This window comes from Rhincodon typus, chromosome 20, assembly GCF_021869965.1.
Source record: "Rhincodon typus isolate 14 chromosome 20, sRhiTyp1.1, whole genome shotgun sequence".
Lineage (NCBI taxonomy): Eukaryota > Metazoa > Chordata > Chondrichthyes > Orectolobiformes > Rhincodontidae > Rhincodon > Rhincodon typus.
The window spans coordinates 42,014,304-42,030,147 of NC_063351.1; the positions used below are offsets into that span (position 1 = coordinate 42,014,304).

The 15,844-nt window shown below is 45.7% G+C and overlaps 1 protein-coding gene across 3 annotated transcripts in view; it reads left to right on the plus strand.

Annotated features, from left to right (window-relative positions):
* LOC109937767 (Kv channel-interacting protein 2-like) overlaps nucleotides 1-15,844 on the plus strand; it is a 287,621-nt gene that overhangs the window by 264,348 nt on the left and 7,429 nt on the right. For all 3 annotated transcript variants that reach the window (XM_048608774.1, XM_020536270.2, XM_048608772.1), the window contains 5 exons: nucleotides 6,961-7,085; nucleotides 7,926-7,995; nucleotides 9,887-9,957; nucleotides 10,836-10,943; nucleotides 13,670-13,774. In XM_048608774.1, coding sequence (XP_048464731.1) covers nucleotides 6,961-7,085; nucleotides 7,926-7,995; nucleotides 9,887-9,957; nucleotides 10,836-10,943; nucleotides 13,670-13,774 — 479 coding nt within the window. The remainder of the gene's footprint in view (nucleotides 1-6,960; nucleotides 7,086-7,925; nucleotides 7,996-9,886; nucleotides 9,958-10,835; nucleotides 10,944-13,669; nucleotides 13,775-15,844) is intronic.

Consider the following 15,844-nt stretch of genomic DNA (forward strand, 5'->3'; position numbering starts at 1 on the left):
CCGACAGTGCGGCACTCCCTCAGTACTGACCCTCCGACAGTGCGGCATTCCCTCAGCACTGACCCTCCAACAGTGCAGCACTCCCTCAGCACTGACCCTCCGACAGTGCGGCACTCCCTCAGCACTGACCCTCCGACAGTGCGGCACTCCCTCAGAACTTATCCTCTCATAAATTGGTGCTCCCTCAGTACTGACCCTCAGGTGCATCTCTGGAGTAAAGGTAAAGTCGCAATAGTCTGATGAAACCCTAGGTCTGCTCTCGTTAGAGAGAGTGAGACAATGGTGGTGGTTTAACCTCAGCACCATCACACCTCAGCAAGGGGAGAGGTTGAGAAGGATCTGGACTGTAATGTACAAAATTGGTCCCTTTATTTAAGGGAGGATGTAAATGCATTGGAGTCAGCTCAGAAAAGTTTTGCCAGACTAATACCTGGAATGGGTGGAGTGTCTTACGAGGAAATGTTGGACTGGCTTGGCTTGTATTGGCATTTAGAAGGGTAAGAGGCAGCTTGTTTGAAACATAGATCCTGACAATGACCCTGACAGGTCTTTGACAGGGTGGATGTGGAGAAGATGTTTCGTCTTGTGGGAAAATGAAGAACTGATGGTCACTGATTAAAAATCGGGACTCGCCCATTTAAAACAGAGATGAGGCATTTTATTTCTCTCAGATAGTTGAGAGTTTTTGGAGCTCTCTTTCTCAAAAGTTGGTGGGAGTGGACTCTTTGAACATTTTTAAGGCAGAAGTGAACAGATTCTTATTAAGGAAAAGTTTGAAAGATGTTATCAGGGATGGGTGGGATTTATAGTTACAATCAGATTAGCCATGAACTTCTTGTACGGGTGGAACTGGATCGAGGGGCAGAATGGCCCTCTCCTGCTCCTGATTCATACGTTGTTCTTGTTAAGGATCACTGGTTAGGCTGTCAGAAACCTGGGGTAGGCCCAGGGGGTGCCACTCAGGTTCTGCTCTTTTGTACCCGAGTTCCACAACTGGGGCTCTCCATTTGCCATAGGCCTCAACTTGTATGATGCGCTATCACGAAGATCTGATGCCATGGTGAGAAATGGAGAAAGCGACAGAGAGAGAAAGAGAGATACAATAAGAAAGCAAGGGGTCTGATGACACCCTAACTCTTCAACCAGTGCCCTTTTGTCCATTTGTGAAAGGCAAGAAAGAGATAAAAGAGATAAGGAGGGAAAAGAAAGTAGAAGGAGAAAATTAGATAGAATATCATTGCTGGCCGCATGAAAGGGTATGAATATTGAGGGCTGAGCAAACACCTGCAGGCATGCCTGGTTCCATAATCCAGAGAGAGAATTTATTTCAAGTCCATGAAGCAGGCTGGCCAATCGTGAATGACGGGTCAGTTTGAAAACAAGGGTATTGTAGTAATATCCCTGACCCCCAAGCAAGTACAACATGTAGACTGTATCCACCTTCAGGTCAAATCAAGTATCTGGCCTGGATGAGTTATCCAGTGGACCCCTGTTTCAACATTGATTGAAGAGACAATGAGTATCAAAGAATCCCTACAGTGTGGAAGTAGGCCATTCGGCCCATCGGGTCCACACTAACTCAGACCTACACCCCCAGACTCACCCCTCCCCCAATCCTGTACCCCTTCATTTCCCATGGCCAATTCACCTAACCTGCACATCTTTGGACTGTGGGAGGAAACCGGAGCACCTGGAGGAACCCCACGCAGACACGGGGAGAATGTGCAAACTCCACACAGACAGTCACCCAAGGCTGGAGTCGAACCCAGGACTCTGGCACTATGAGGCAGCAGTGCTAATTAGTGAGCCACTGTGCCACCCTCTGCTAACATGTGTCAGATGAAAGCCCGACCCACAGTGTCATCCGCCAGTCACCTAAGATGACGGCTTATTCCACCCTCAAGTCCACTTTCAATCCTGAACCGCTTCCCAATCTGTTAATTCATTCTCAGGATGCAACAAAACTGTATTTGCTGCTTATCACCAAGTTGTCCATCAAATAGTGTTGATGGGCTTTTCACCTTGTACATCAAATTTTAGACACAGTTTGAAGATCTCTCTTTTAATCTAAAAGTAAATGGAAAATAAAGCCCTTCCTACACTGTCCCCAACAAACACTCCTAGGATAGGGATGGCACAAGGTTAGATACAGATTAAAGCTTCGTCTACTCTTTTAACCTGAAAGTAAAGCTACCTCTGCATTGTCCCCATCAAACAGTTCCAGGATAGCGACAGCATGGACTTAGTTATAGACTAAATCTTCTTCTACTCTTTTAAACTGATGCCTCTATACTTTTAAAATGGAAGTGTATTTCTCTGTACTCATGTAACCCGAAAGTAAAGCCTCCTTCATACAATCCCCAGCAAATACTCTCTGGAGTGACAGCACAAGGTTAAATTTCCTTCTACACTTTAAACCGAAAGTAAAGCTCTCTCAACACTGTTCCCCATCGAACATTCATGGGACAGGTATAGCAGAGGGTTAGATACACAGTACGTAGAATCCTTGTATATAGAAACCCTACAGTGTGGGAGCAGGCCATTCAGCCCGTCAAAAACACATTGATCCTCCAAAGAGCATCCCACCTAGACTCACCCCAACCCTATCCCTGTAACCCTGCATTTTCCATGGTTAATCCACCCAGCCCGCACATCCCTGAACACTATGGGCACTTTAGCATGGCCAATCCACCTAGCCTGCACATCTTTGGACTGTGGGAGGAAACCGGAGCACCGAGAGGAAACCCACGCAGACACAGGGAGAATGTGCAAACTCCACACAGACAGTCACCTGAGGGTGGAATCGAACCTGGGTCCCTGGCACTGTAAGCTTCTGTGCTGCCCCACTGTTAAGCCTCCTCTACCCTTCTAAATTGAAAGTAAAACTCTCTCAACACTGTCCCAGGATTGTTAAATATCCCAGGACAAGGACAGACCAGGGTTAGATACAGAGTAAAGCTTCCTCTATTCCTTTAAACTGAATGGAAAGCTTGCTGTACACTGTCCCCATCAAACATTCGCAGGTCAGGGTCAGCACAGGGTTAAATACGGAGTAAAGCTCCCATTCCAGCACGTGGTTAGATGTAGGATAGTTCCCAGTGATTCTAAGATGTTTCTACTTCTAACAGTATAATTGTGAACATTAACATGTGATGGTTTGAGATGTACAGTTGAAAATAACAAGGGGGTTAGTGTGACAGATGCCATGGCCCCTCCCTAAAGCTGTGCTGTTAAACCTCTGCACGCTGTGTGATTTACCTGCTAGTACCATCCCATCATCTGCTGCCCCTCTGGCTCCCTGCCACTCACTCTCAGTAATGGCTCTTGTTCGGGAGCTCAGGAGCTTCCTGCTCTCAGCCAGGCTTTGCTGCTGGATGACAGAAGTCAGACTCTTCCAATTTAACTCCTGCCACTTTCTCTTCCGTCCTTTCTAGCTCCCTCACCCTCACCCTACGTTCTTCAGACTACCTCCTTATTCTTTTCTATCTCCCCTTCTCCCTCCTTCCCCTCCTGTCACCTCTCAGCAGTTCCTCCATTCCTGCCATCCCCTCTCTCCTCCAGCACCATCTTCCTCCACTTACCTACTTCTCACTTTGCCTGACCCTGACCCTACCCCTCCTGGTCATCCTCTCCTCCTTCCCTCCCTGCCTGACATTTCCCCTCCCTCCATTTCCCTACCTCCTCGAGCTGTGTTAAGACCCTCAACCAGTACCACTGCCCTGTGCCCTGCTGCGTACAGTCAGTGCCAGTGGCCAGGACCTCCTGTGAATGGTGACAGATGAGAATGCACTGTTGGACAGTATTCTACTCAGAACACTCGCCTGTGCTCCCTCTATGCATTAGCCCTCATTGAAAATGTTGCTAGTACATCTTTGGCAGAGCAGTTGGAATGTAGAATCTCAGTCTGTCAATAGATAAGGAAGAGGCTATTCAGTCCCTCAAATATTTCTCAATAAGATCATGGTTCCTTATCTGTCAACTTGCCTTGAAACCCAGGGCTCATTTTGTAGAATCTGCACAATAGCTCCTACAGCGCCGCTCTGACTATCCTGGGGTCTAGTGCCAACCTGGATCTGATCCCGGGCAGACCTCAGGTTGTGAGTGGGTTCTGTTTACTGGATCAGTTTGCAAATTGATTTGTTCACAAGCCAGAATATGATGCAGGATAATATAAACAGGCGTCCATAAGTGCAGGAAATGTTCATATGTCGGATATTTAAAATTACACCAATGTATGGGATGGCATTCCTAAATATGAGAATTAATAAGTTGGACATTTATAAATTGGGAACCTCCTGTACTCTAATGGGTTCTCATCAGAGCCCTGTATCTCAAGGGAAGGAGGAGCATTTCGACGGCATCTCAGCACCTGGGGGTTGAAGGGTTGTTGCACTCTCAGTACAAAAGCTCAAGGATGAGACAACTTCTCTGCAGATCCTCAACCTTAAATTCAGACTGCAGTGTCCAGACTCAAAAAGCCCTTTCAAAAATCAGGATCCCAGTGAAGAATGGTGTGGTTTTCTTCAATCTTCATCTCCACTCATGTTGCTCATCTCCTCACTCATCCTGGTTCGCTCACCTTCCCGAATTAGTACCACATTCCCATCCGATTTTACACTTACACTCAGTGCTTTTATTTCTAAACCTCTACAGAAGGTCCAGAACATTTCCTCAGCCCTGCTGTTCAGTGAAAGTACTTGTTCAGTTGTGAAGAAGGGTCTTCATTCTTGGATGAAATGGTTTGAAGTGGTGAGAGCTGTCCACTTGGAGTAATCATGTGATCTCTATTGAACCATTTCCACGGCTACACAGTGCCCACTTGACCCTCCTGCATACCAATGGATGGGCAGGTTGTCCGTTCTTTGGCCGTAGGCAGGATGACTAGAGTTGAGAGATAGCAACAAACGATTTTGTCTCCCTCATCATTACTCTTGTTACACTAATGCCACTTTTCCCCATTTTCATTTATTCTTTTACGGGATGTGGGCATTACTGGCTGCACCAGCACTTGTTGCCAATTCCTAATAGGCCTGGAGCAGGTGATAGTGAGTCACCTTCTTGAACTGCTGCACTCCATTTGGTGTAGGTAGACCAACCATTCTGTAATGGAGGGTGTTCCAGGATTCTCTTCTGGATCAAAATCCAAGGGCAACTAGTGACAGGCAATAAATGCCAGGGATGCCAAAATCGCACGAGTGAATAAAAATAATCTGACCCAGTGACCCCTGAAGGAATGGCGATATATTGCCAAGTCAGGAATGTGAGTGGCTTGGAGGGGAACTTGTAAGTGGTGGTGTACCCTTGTATCTGCTGCCCTTGTCCTTGTTGTTGGTAGAGATCACAGTTTTGGAAGATGTTGTTGAAGGAAGCTCACCATATTGCTGCAGTGAATCTTGTGGATGGTAGACACTGCTGCTACTGAGTACAGATGGTGGAAGTAGGAAATGGTTAGGTTAGTGGATGAGTTGTTGATTACTTCGTTGCTTTGTCCTGGATATCAACAAGCTTCTCAAGTGTTATTTCCAGAGTGGGGCTACACTCTTCCATCACACTCCTGACTTGTGTCGTGTAGATGGTAGCCAGACTTTGGGAAGTCAAGAGGCGAATTACTTACTGCGAAATTCCCAGCCTCGGAGCTGCTCCTGTAGTTGCTGTCAGTGACTACCTGCTCAGTGTTGATCCCAGCATGGTGAAGCTGGGAGAGTTGGTGATGAGGATGCAGTCAAATGTCAAGGGGAGATAGTGGACCTCTTTGTCACCATCACAAGTTGCAGATGGTGTCGAGGCTTTGGGTAGTAAAGATAGAAGCCATTTGCTGCACAAAGCCCAAATTGTTCCAGGAGCAACGATGTGATCACAGTTCCATGGCTACGCTAATAAAATGGGTATGCTTTCTGTGCAAGATCTCTGATGCAGCCTGTGGATGTGCTCTTTTCATTGATTTGCAGAATCATGCCTCAATCAACACCTTGACTCCTCTCTTTCCCAAAGGCCCAGACTGGGCCACTGGTGAGATTGGTTGACCCAGCACTGACTGGGCTTGGATCTGGGATCTTATTGGTCTTTGCGTTTTAGGCAATTCACCACTTGACTGATCTATTGAGGAAACAACGTTGCTTGTTAATTCCGTGCTAGAACTTGAATTGTAAATAGCAGATGCCATTCATCCAATTGCCAGCTGTCAAGTGTTTAATTTCAAGAGTGATGCCAAACAATATTTTCACAACTTCTTTCTCCCAAAGGTGTCATGAGCATCTTAGCAAACACACATTCTCCACTACTGATCCCGAGAGAGACTTGTCTCAAATCTACCTGGAAATTAAATGAACTTTAAGATTGTCAGGATCTTCACGAAGGTACAGAGCAGGTTTATGAGAATAATGCCAGGGATGTGGGACTTCAGTTCATGTGGAGAAACTGAAGGAGCTGGGATCGCTGTCCTTACAGCAGAGAAGGTGAAAAGGAAATTCAACAGAAGTGTTGAAAATAATGAATGGTTTTGGGAGAGTCAATAAAGAGACACTGTTTCCAGTGGTAGGAGGCTAGAGGATATAAAATGGAAACAATTGGCAAAGTAGAAAGGGGAAGATGAGGAGAATTTTTGTTGTTTTGATCTGGAATGCACTGCCTGAAAAGGCAGTGAATGCGGATTCATTTTCAAAAGTGGATTGGATAAATCTTGAAGGGAAAATTACAGAATTACTCAGGTGGCCTTATCAAAGGTTTAGCACAGGACATGTTGGGCTGATTGGTCTCGGTCTGTGATGTATCTTCTGATGACTCTATAATCTCACCGAGACCCAGGGATTACATCTTTTTCATTTGAATTAGCACTTGAGTTGACAATGAAGTCATCACTCACTTATCCATTATCATCTGTTTTCCCAGTTAACTTGGCGCCCAGTAGGAAAGCTTCATCTCTAACTTTGCTTCTTTGTTTCTCCCTCTTTATCCATCCAGACAGCATTGAGGATGAATTTGAACCATCCACAGTATGTCACCGACCTGAAGGCCTGGAACAGCTTCAAGGGCAAACCAAGTTCACCAAGAAGGAACTCCAGGTCCTCTATCGGGGCTTCAAAACTGTGAGTTCTCGGTCGGATTAAAACGAGGAAGTAGCTCTCCCACGGGGCAGAGATCCCTGACTGTAACATACACGGAGTCAAAGGGTTGTAGGTTCGAGTCCAACTCCAGGGACATGAGGACATCATTCAGGCCTACACACTGGCGCAGTGCTGAGTGAATGCCGCCCTATCAGGAATACCACCTTTGCCCTGAGATAATAAACTGAGGACCTGTCTGCCCTTGGAGGTGGACTTGGGAGATTGCATCGCCCCTATTTCAAAGACAAGTTGAGAATGTTCCTCCCAGTGTCCTGGGCAATATTTAGCTCCTCAGTCAACATCCCATGGTCTTGTGATTGTCCCATTGCTGCTTGGGGGAGCCTGCTGTGCTCAAACTGGCTGCCCTTGCAGCAGGAACCTTATTTCAAGCGTGTGTCATTGTCCGTGGTGTGCTTTAGAGAGGCTGTGCAGAAATGCAGGTTCTCTTCTAGTTTGCCTGTGCACTAATTCTCAGTGTCCATATACTTGCTCTCCATCTAAAGAACCGAGTTGGTGTTCTGTACTGGGCAGTTATTAAGCTCCAGTCAGAACCAAAGAACATACAAACCTATCGTTTGCTGCAACCCTCAGACAGGCAGGTTTCATTCCCAAGCTTTTCATTCTGTAAAGCGCAAAGAAAATCTGAACATGTCCTTGTGGCCATTGACTCACCAGTGTCACCTCTTAAAGGGGCACTGTCCCAACATAACACGCCAACTATAACACATAAACCTAGATCTTTTTTATATTGAAATCATGACTGATCAATGCTTCATGCAGATTGTAAACTGAGTTTGATATTTACTTGTCCCTTGCTGCCAGGAGTGCCCCAGTGGTGTTGTTAACGAAGAAACATTTAAACAGATTTATTCCCAGTTCTTCCCTCAAGGAGGTGAGTGGAAGCTCTGAATTCTGGGTATCGTGTAGTGCAATGGTTATTTTACTGGGTCAGTAGTCCATGGGTCTGGATTAATAATCCTCCAATGGCAGTTTGAGAATTTTGTTTTATTCATTCATGGGATGTGGGTGTCACTGGCTAGCTCAGCATTTACTGGTCATCCCTGATTGTCCAGAGGGAAACTGAGAGTCAACTACATTGCTGCAGGTCTGGAGTCACATGTAAGTCAGACCAAGTCTCTAAGGGCAGCAGTTTCCTTCCCTGAAGGACATTAGTGAACCAGATTTTTTTTTCCCCTCAACAATTGACAATAGTTTCCTGGTCATCATTAGACTCTTAATTCCAGATTATTATTGAATTAAAATTCCACCGCTGCCATGGTAGGATTCAAGCCCAGGTCACCAGAACATTACCTATGAACTCTGGGTTAACAGTCCAGTGATAATACAACTACGCCAGCACTTCCCCTCAATGTGAATTTTCTTCAAAAAAGTGCTGGTCTTGGTAAAAGCAGCTGTCTAGCTGAGGGAATGTCCCAGTGGTTCTTGGCTGCTCTGTTAAGGAAGGAGCTCTGATGTCCTTGACTGATCTGGGCTGACATCTGACTCCTGCAGATCCATCGCTGTGTGATCCACTCTGAATTACCCTCTAAAATGTCCCACCAAAGTCTCACTGTGTCAAATGCCAAGGTACCTTTGGATGGGTAACAATTAAGCATGTAGCCAGTGATTCCAACATTTAAAGAATTATAAAATGATTGACCCTTTCATGACAGGCATAGTAATGTTGGAGTCAGCACAGATCAGACAAAATTCAGAAACACGCCTCTGGGCTAGTTTATTCTGTCCCATTAAAAGACAATGAAGGGTCTGAGTTTAAGTGGTTTAGCCATCAGATCGATACTATCAGACTCATAGATTTCATAGATAGATTTATATTTTATTGTCACATGTACTCAAGTACAGGAGTACAGTGAAAAGTGTATAATGTCGCCACACGTGGTGCCATTTTAGGTACCAAAAAATTAGGTACAAAATAATAAGAGAAATGAGAGTTAAAAAGTTAAGCATTACTTCATAGAATTGTAAAAAAATAAAGAAATAAGATAATAGTTAACATCGAAGTCTTTCGTAGTTTATAGTAGGAAAATAAGGGAATAAGTTAAAAGTTAAAAGACTCTCAGGGATGTGGCTGAGAGGCTAGGCCTAACATACTGGGAAATCATCAGCAAATGAATGACAATCATTCATTATGCATTGGGTCACTGGCTGGGCCTGCATTTCTTGTCCATTCCTAATCACCCATGAGAAGGTGGTGGTGAGCTGCCTTCTTCAACAGCTTCAGTCCATTTGATTGCAGGGACACCCACAGTGCAGTTGAGGAAGGAGTTCCAGCATCTTGACTTAGCAACTATGAAGGAACAGGAGTATATTTCCAAGTCAGGATGGTGAGTGGCCCGGAGGTGAACTTGCAGGCAATGGTGATCCCATGTATCTGCTGCCCTTGTCCTTACTGTATCTATTCCTATGCTGCATCTGTCCTGGGAGTGTTTGATGGGGACAGTTTAGAGGGAGCTTTAAACCTGTCTTGGGAGTGTTTGCTGGGGACAGTGTAGACAAAGTTTTACTTTCAGTTTAAAAGAGTATAGGGAGTTTTAGTTTCAGTCTAAAAGAGCTGACAAAGCTTTACTTTCAGTTTAAAAGAGTAGAGCAGGGTTTACTCTATTTCTAACCCAACTTGTTGTGGCGGTGTTTGATGGGCACAGTATAGAGAGAGCTTTAATCTGTATCCATCTGCAGGAACATCTTGTGCACTGAAAGTAAGTGAACAAATGAGCTGAACATGATTGTTGCAATGATTGAAGATGATGTGCTTTCCATTGCAGACTCCAGCATGTATGCACACTTTCTATTCAATGCCTTTGACACAGACCACAACGGCTCTGTCAGTTTCGAGGTTAGTGAATCTCCTGCAATTCCATCTAAGAATGGGGAGCTGGGGCAGGGGCTATCTTCCTGTTGGACATTGAAGCACCAAAACAGACAGATTGTGGATGCTATGCTTCTTTTAAAAAAAAATTTCAAGACAGAGGTGATAGGTTGGGAGTGAAATGGAATGTTCAAGTGATAAAAGAAAGGTGGGGGAACGAGATCATAGAATCCCTAAAGTGTGGAAGTATTTGGCACATCAAGTCCACATCAACCCTCTGAAGACCATCCCACACAGACCCAACCCCCTACCCTATAAACCAGCATTTCCCATGGCTAATCCACCGAACTTGCACATCTTTGGGCTACGGGAGGAAACCGGTGCACATGGAGTAAACACACACAGACACAGGGAGAATGTGCAAACTCCACACAGAAAGTCAACCCAGATCCCTGATACTGTGAGACAGCAGTGCTAATCACTGAGCCACAGCACTTTTAGGTGATCTACATGTTGATCACAATGTAATCTAACAGTCTCAAGAAATGCAGCACAGCTCCTGCTTAGAAGTGTTGATGTGATAAGTATCTGTTGTTTATTATTGTATTGTCAGTGAAGAGTAAGAAACTAGTTATCGAGGGATCAGTTGCATGTGTGAGTGTCGCAGTGTGCTGCATTCATAGTTGCATTAAAGAGTCAGGTGTTGTGTAACACAATATCAGCATAATCAAGTCTCCTCGCCAGGCAGCATGGCAAGTTGGATTAAAGACAAAAGGCTCTAAACCTTGCAAGTCTAAAATATGATTATTTATAACGTATAAGAACCAGAGGATACCAGAAAACAGATTACACTGACTGTTGCTACAGGAGATTTTATTGTTTCTCATCTTCTTTTCTTCTCACAGAACTTTGTGACAGGTTTGTCGGTCATTCTCCGTGGCTCTATTGAAGACAAACTCAGCTGGGCATTCAACTTGTATGATTTAAATAAAGACGGCTGCATAACCAGAGAGGTAAACCAATGATGAGGGAGGATGTTAATTACATAATTAATAATCTCTCTTAAGTGCAAGCAAGAGAGAGGGAAAGGAAAATGAGAGAAAGAGAACAAGAGAGAAAAGGAGAACCATTTCAACTCCCCCTCCCATTCCTCAGACGACATGTCCATCCTGGGCCTCCTGCAGTGCCACAACGATGCCACCCGAAGGTTGCAGGAACAGCAACTCATATTCCGCTTGGGAACCCTGCAGCCCAATGGTATCAATGTGGATTTCACAAGTTTCAAAATCTCCCCTCCCCCTACCGCATCCCAAAACCAGTCCAGCTCGTCCCTGCCTCCCTAACCTGTTCTTCCTCCCACCTATCCCCTCCTCCCACCTCAAGCCGCACCTCCATCTCCTACCGACCAACCTCATCCCGCCCCCTTGACCTGTCCGTCCTCCCTGGACTGACCTATCCCCTTCCTAACTCCCTACCTACACTCACCTTTCCTGGCTCCATCCCCGCCTCTTCGACCTGTTTGTTTCCTCTCCACCTATCCTCTCCTCTATCCCTCTTCTATCCGCCTCCCACTCTCTCCCTATTTATTTCAAAACCCCCTTCCCCTCCCCCTTTTCTGATGAAGGGTCTAGGCCCGAAACGTCAGCCTCTCTGCTCCTATGATGCTGCTTGGCCTGCTGTGTTCATCCAGCCCTGCACCTTGTTGTCTAAGAGAGAAAAGGAGTCTGAGAAAGAATGACAGAGAACAAAGGAATGGAACTTGCTTTGTACTCCTCTTGCACTTTTCTCATTACATTCCAAAGTGTTCTGCAGCCAGTGAAGTACTTTTGAAAATGTGGTCACTGTGCTATCATGTGGGAGTATCCTCTGAGAGCTCCAGTCAGAAGCTGACCTTGGGAACAGGCACAGCTCCCATGAATCCTGCGGGTGGTCTTTGGTGCTCTACTCCATAGAGAGAGTTTGGTGGATGGTGGGATTTATTCAGGTGGGAAGCTGACAAGTGGCAACTCCGCCATACTCCAGATTCCGCTGTGACTAACTTGTTGGTGAAAGGTTTATTCCATTCTGCTGTCAGTTGATGCTGGGCCTTTTCAAAAAGAGACAAAGTGGGGCTCTCTCCAGTTCTCACACCAGTGACTGAGACTTCCATCGCCTCCACAAGATTCTGCCCTGTATCGGATTCTAATATGGTCACACACCTCAGTGATGCTCCATGTAACAAGACAGCATCTCTGGTCTATTTGTTCCGCCGTGGTGTGAGTTGTGACTCAGTGAGCTGCACTCTTACCTGATTCGGAGGGTTCAGGGTTCAAGTTCCCCTCTAGAGTCTCGAGCGCATCATTAAGATTGACAATCCCACTGCAGTGCTCCGGGGCAGTGGGGGGTGGGGGGGCTGCCCTGTCACAGGTACAGTCATTTCAGTTGAGTTTTGAAATGCGGGCACTATTTTGCTTCTCACAGCGATGTGAAATATCCCATAATCACTATTCCCTCTTCCCCATGTCCTGGTCAATATTAATTCTTCAGTGAACAGTCTGTCTGATCGTGATCATTTTGCTTCCTGTGGGGGTTTGCTTTGCGTTGACAGTGTTTCCTGCATTACAACATTATAACAAGACTACAGAATTAGCTGTGCAGTGTTTTCAGATATCCCGAGATCGTGAGAGGTGTTATTCCAATGGGAGTTGCCACTTCTTTCCCTGAAGGTGCTGCGGAGGGTGGAAGTGGGGCAATGAATTGCCATTTTCATTCGCCTTAGGAAGTGGGGTTTGCCTGGTCCCTGCAGCGAGTGGCTCTGAGACTAAGATCCTTAGCCAGGAGAGGACAGGTCTCATCATCACTGGTTTATCCAGGGCTTGAAGAGATGCAGACCTCTGCACTGACACAGGAGCCTGTAAAAGGACTTCATATCGCTACAGTCAATGTGCATAAAGGCCCTTGAGATGTAGCATTAGTCAGCATGTGTCTGTATGTGTGAGTGTGACAGCGAGCATGCATCTGTGTGTGAATGTGAGAGTGTGAATGAGCATCAGTGTGTGAGAGTGAGCATGTGTCTGTGTGTGAGAGTGAGCATCTGTCTGACTGTGTGTGAGAGCATGTGCCTGTGTGTGAGAGTGAGCATTCATCTGTGTGTAAGAGTGAACATCTGTCTGTGTATGTGTGTGTGTGTGTGTGTGAGTGAGACTGAAAGTGTGGCTTAATGGGTGTGAGTGTATGTGTGTCTGAGTGCATAAGTGTATAGGTATGAATGTGCTTATCTGATGTACGAGTGTTTCAGCGTAGGGACATATGTGTGTATGAGCGTGTGTGTGTGTGTATATGAGCATGATACTGTGTATGGGTGTGAGTGGATGTGTATGTGAGTGTGAGACTGTATATGTGTATGAGTGTGTGTGAGACTGTATGAGAATGTGTGTATAAATGTGTGTAAGTGTGCATGAGTGATATGAGTGTGAGTGTGTGCACTCAGAGTAGAGGATCAGACAATGGTGACAGAAGCTGAGAATCCAAGAACAAATGGACTACAGCAGTTCAAGAAGACAGATCACCACCATCTTCTCAAGCGCAACGAGGGACAGGCAATAAATGCTGGCCTAGCCAGCAATGCTCATTGTGTTGATAGTTATGTGTCCTAAAATGAGCTAGTGGCCTCGTTGAGATTGATCCCTTATTGAACTTATCTGAAGGGGGATGGAAAGTGGCTTCTGATTAATTCTTTTTCCTTTGACTTATTTTGCAGGAAATGCTGGATATTATGAAATCCATTTACGATATGATGGGAAAGTACACCTATCCGACAGTGAGGGAGGAATCGCCACAGGAACACGTGGAAACCTTCTTCCAGGTAAGAGGTCGCAGGTTAAAAATTCTCACTATCTAATATAACAGCTGAGTTCTGATGAAGAGTCACCGGGCTCGAAATGTTGACGCTGTTTTCACTCCACAGACATTGCCAGACCTGCTGAGTTTCTCCAGCAATTTCTGTTTTTGTTTCTCCAGCATCAACAGCTCTTTGTTTTATAAAAGAGCAGAGGGAGCTTTACTCTGTATCTAACCTTGCGCTGTACCTGTCCTGGGAGTGTTTGATGGTTCAGTTTGCGGTCAATGGTAACCCCCAGGATATTGATAGTGAGGGATTCAATACTAATAACACCATTGACTGTCAAGGGGTGGTGGCATTTGTGTGGTGCAAATGTTACTAGCCACTTGTCAGCCCAAGTCCTGGATATTGTCCAGATTGCTTAAATATCTGAGGAGTTGCGAATGGTGTTGAACATTGTACAATCGTCAGTGAACATCCCCACTTCTGACCTAATGATGGAGGGAAGGTCACTGTTGAGCATCTGAAAATGGTTGGGCCTAGGACACTACCCTAAGGAGCTCCTGCAGAGATGTCCTGGAGCTAAAAGAACTGACCTCCAACAACCACAACCACTTTCCTATGTGTCATGTGTGACTCCAACCACCGGAGAGTTTGCCCCCTGATACCCATTGACTTCAGTTTTGCCAGGGCTCCTTGATGCCACACTCAGTCGAATGAGGCCTTGATGTCAAGGCTGTCACTCTCACCTCACCTCTGGAATTCATCTCCTTTTTGTCTATGTTTGCACCAAGGCTGTAATGAGGTCAGGCCCTGACAGAACCCAAACTGGGCGTCACTGAGCAGGTTATTGCTGAGCAGGTGCTGCTTGATAGTACTGTTGGTGACACCTTCCATCACTTTACTGATGATCGAAAGTAGACTGATGGGGCAGTAATTGGCCGGGTTGGATTTGTCCTGCATGTCGTGTACAGGACATACCTGGGCAATTTTCCACATTGTCGGGTACCTGCCAGTGTTGTAACTGTACTGGAACAGCTTGGCGAGGGAAGCAGCAAGTTCTGGAGCATTAGTCTTCAGTACTATTTCCAGAATGTTGTCAGGACCCATAGCCTTTGTAGTATCCAGTGTCTCCAAACATTTATTGCTATTATGTGGATGTGAACTGATTTAGCTGAAGACTGTTATCTGTAATGTTGGGACCACTGGAGGAAGCCAAGATGGATCATCCACTCGGCACTTCTGGCTAAAGATTGTCTATGAATACTTCAGCCTTGTCTTTTGCAGTTATGTGCTGGACTCTTCCATCATTGAGGATGGGGATATTTGTGGAGCCTCCTCCTCCAGTGAGTTGTTTAAATGTCCACCACCATTCGCGACTGGATGTGGCAGGACTGCAAAGCTTAGACCTGATCCGTTGGTTGTGAGATGGTTCTGATTATCACCTGATGTTTATGCAGTTTGTCATGCAAGTAGTCCTGTTCAGTAGTTTCACCAGATTGACACCTTATCTACAGGTATGCCTGGTGCTGTTCCTGCACTCTCCATTGAACCAGGGATGATCCCCTGGCTTGATGGTAACAGTTGAGTGAGGGATATCCCAGACCATGAGGTTACAGATTGTGCTGGAGTACAGTTCTGCTGCTGTTGATGACCCACAGCACCTCATGAATACCAAGTCTTGAGTTCCTAGATCTGTGTGAAGTCTGTCCCATTTAGCACAGTGATAGTGCCACACCACACGATGGAGGGTATTCTCAATGTGAAAATGGGACTTTATCTCCAGAAGGACTGTGCTTTGGTCATTTTTACCGATACTGGGTCATTGACAGATGCATCTGCAGCCGACAGATTGGTGATGATGAGGTCGAGTATGTCTTTCCCTCTTGTTGGTTCCCTCACCACCTGCTGCAGACCCAGTCTAACAGCTATGTCCTTTAGGACCCGACCAGCTCAATCAGTAGTACTGCTGCTGAGCCACTCTTGGTGATGGAAGTTGAAACCCCCACCCAGAGTACATTTTGCACCTTTGTCACCTACAGTGCTTCCTCCAAATGTTGTTCAACATGGAGGAATACTGATTAATCAACCGAG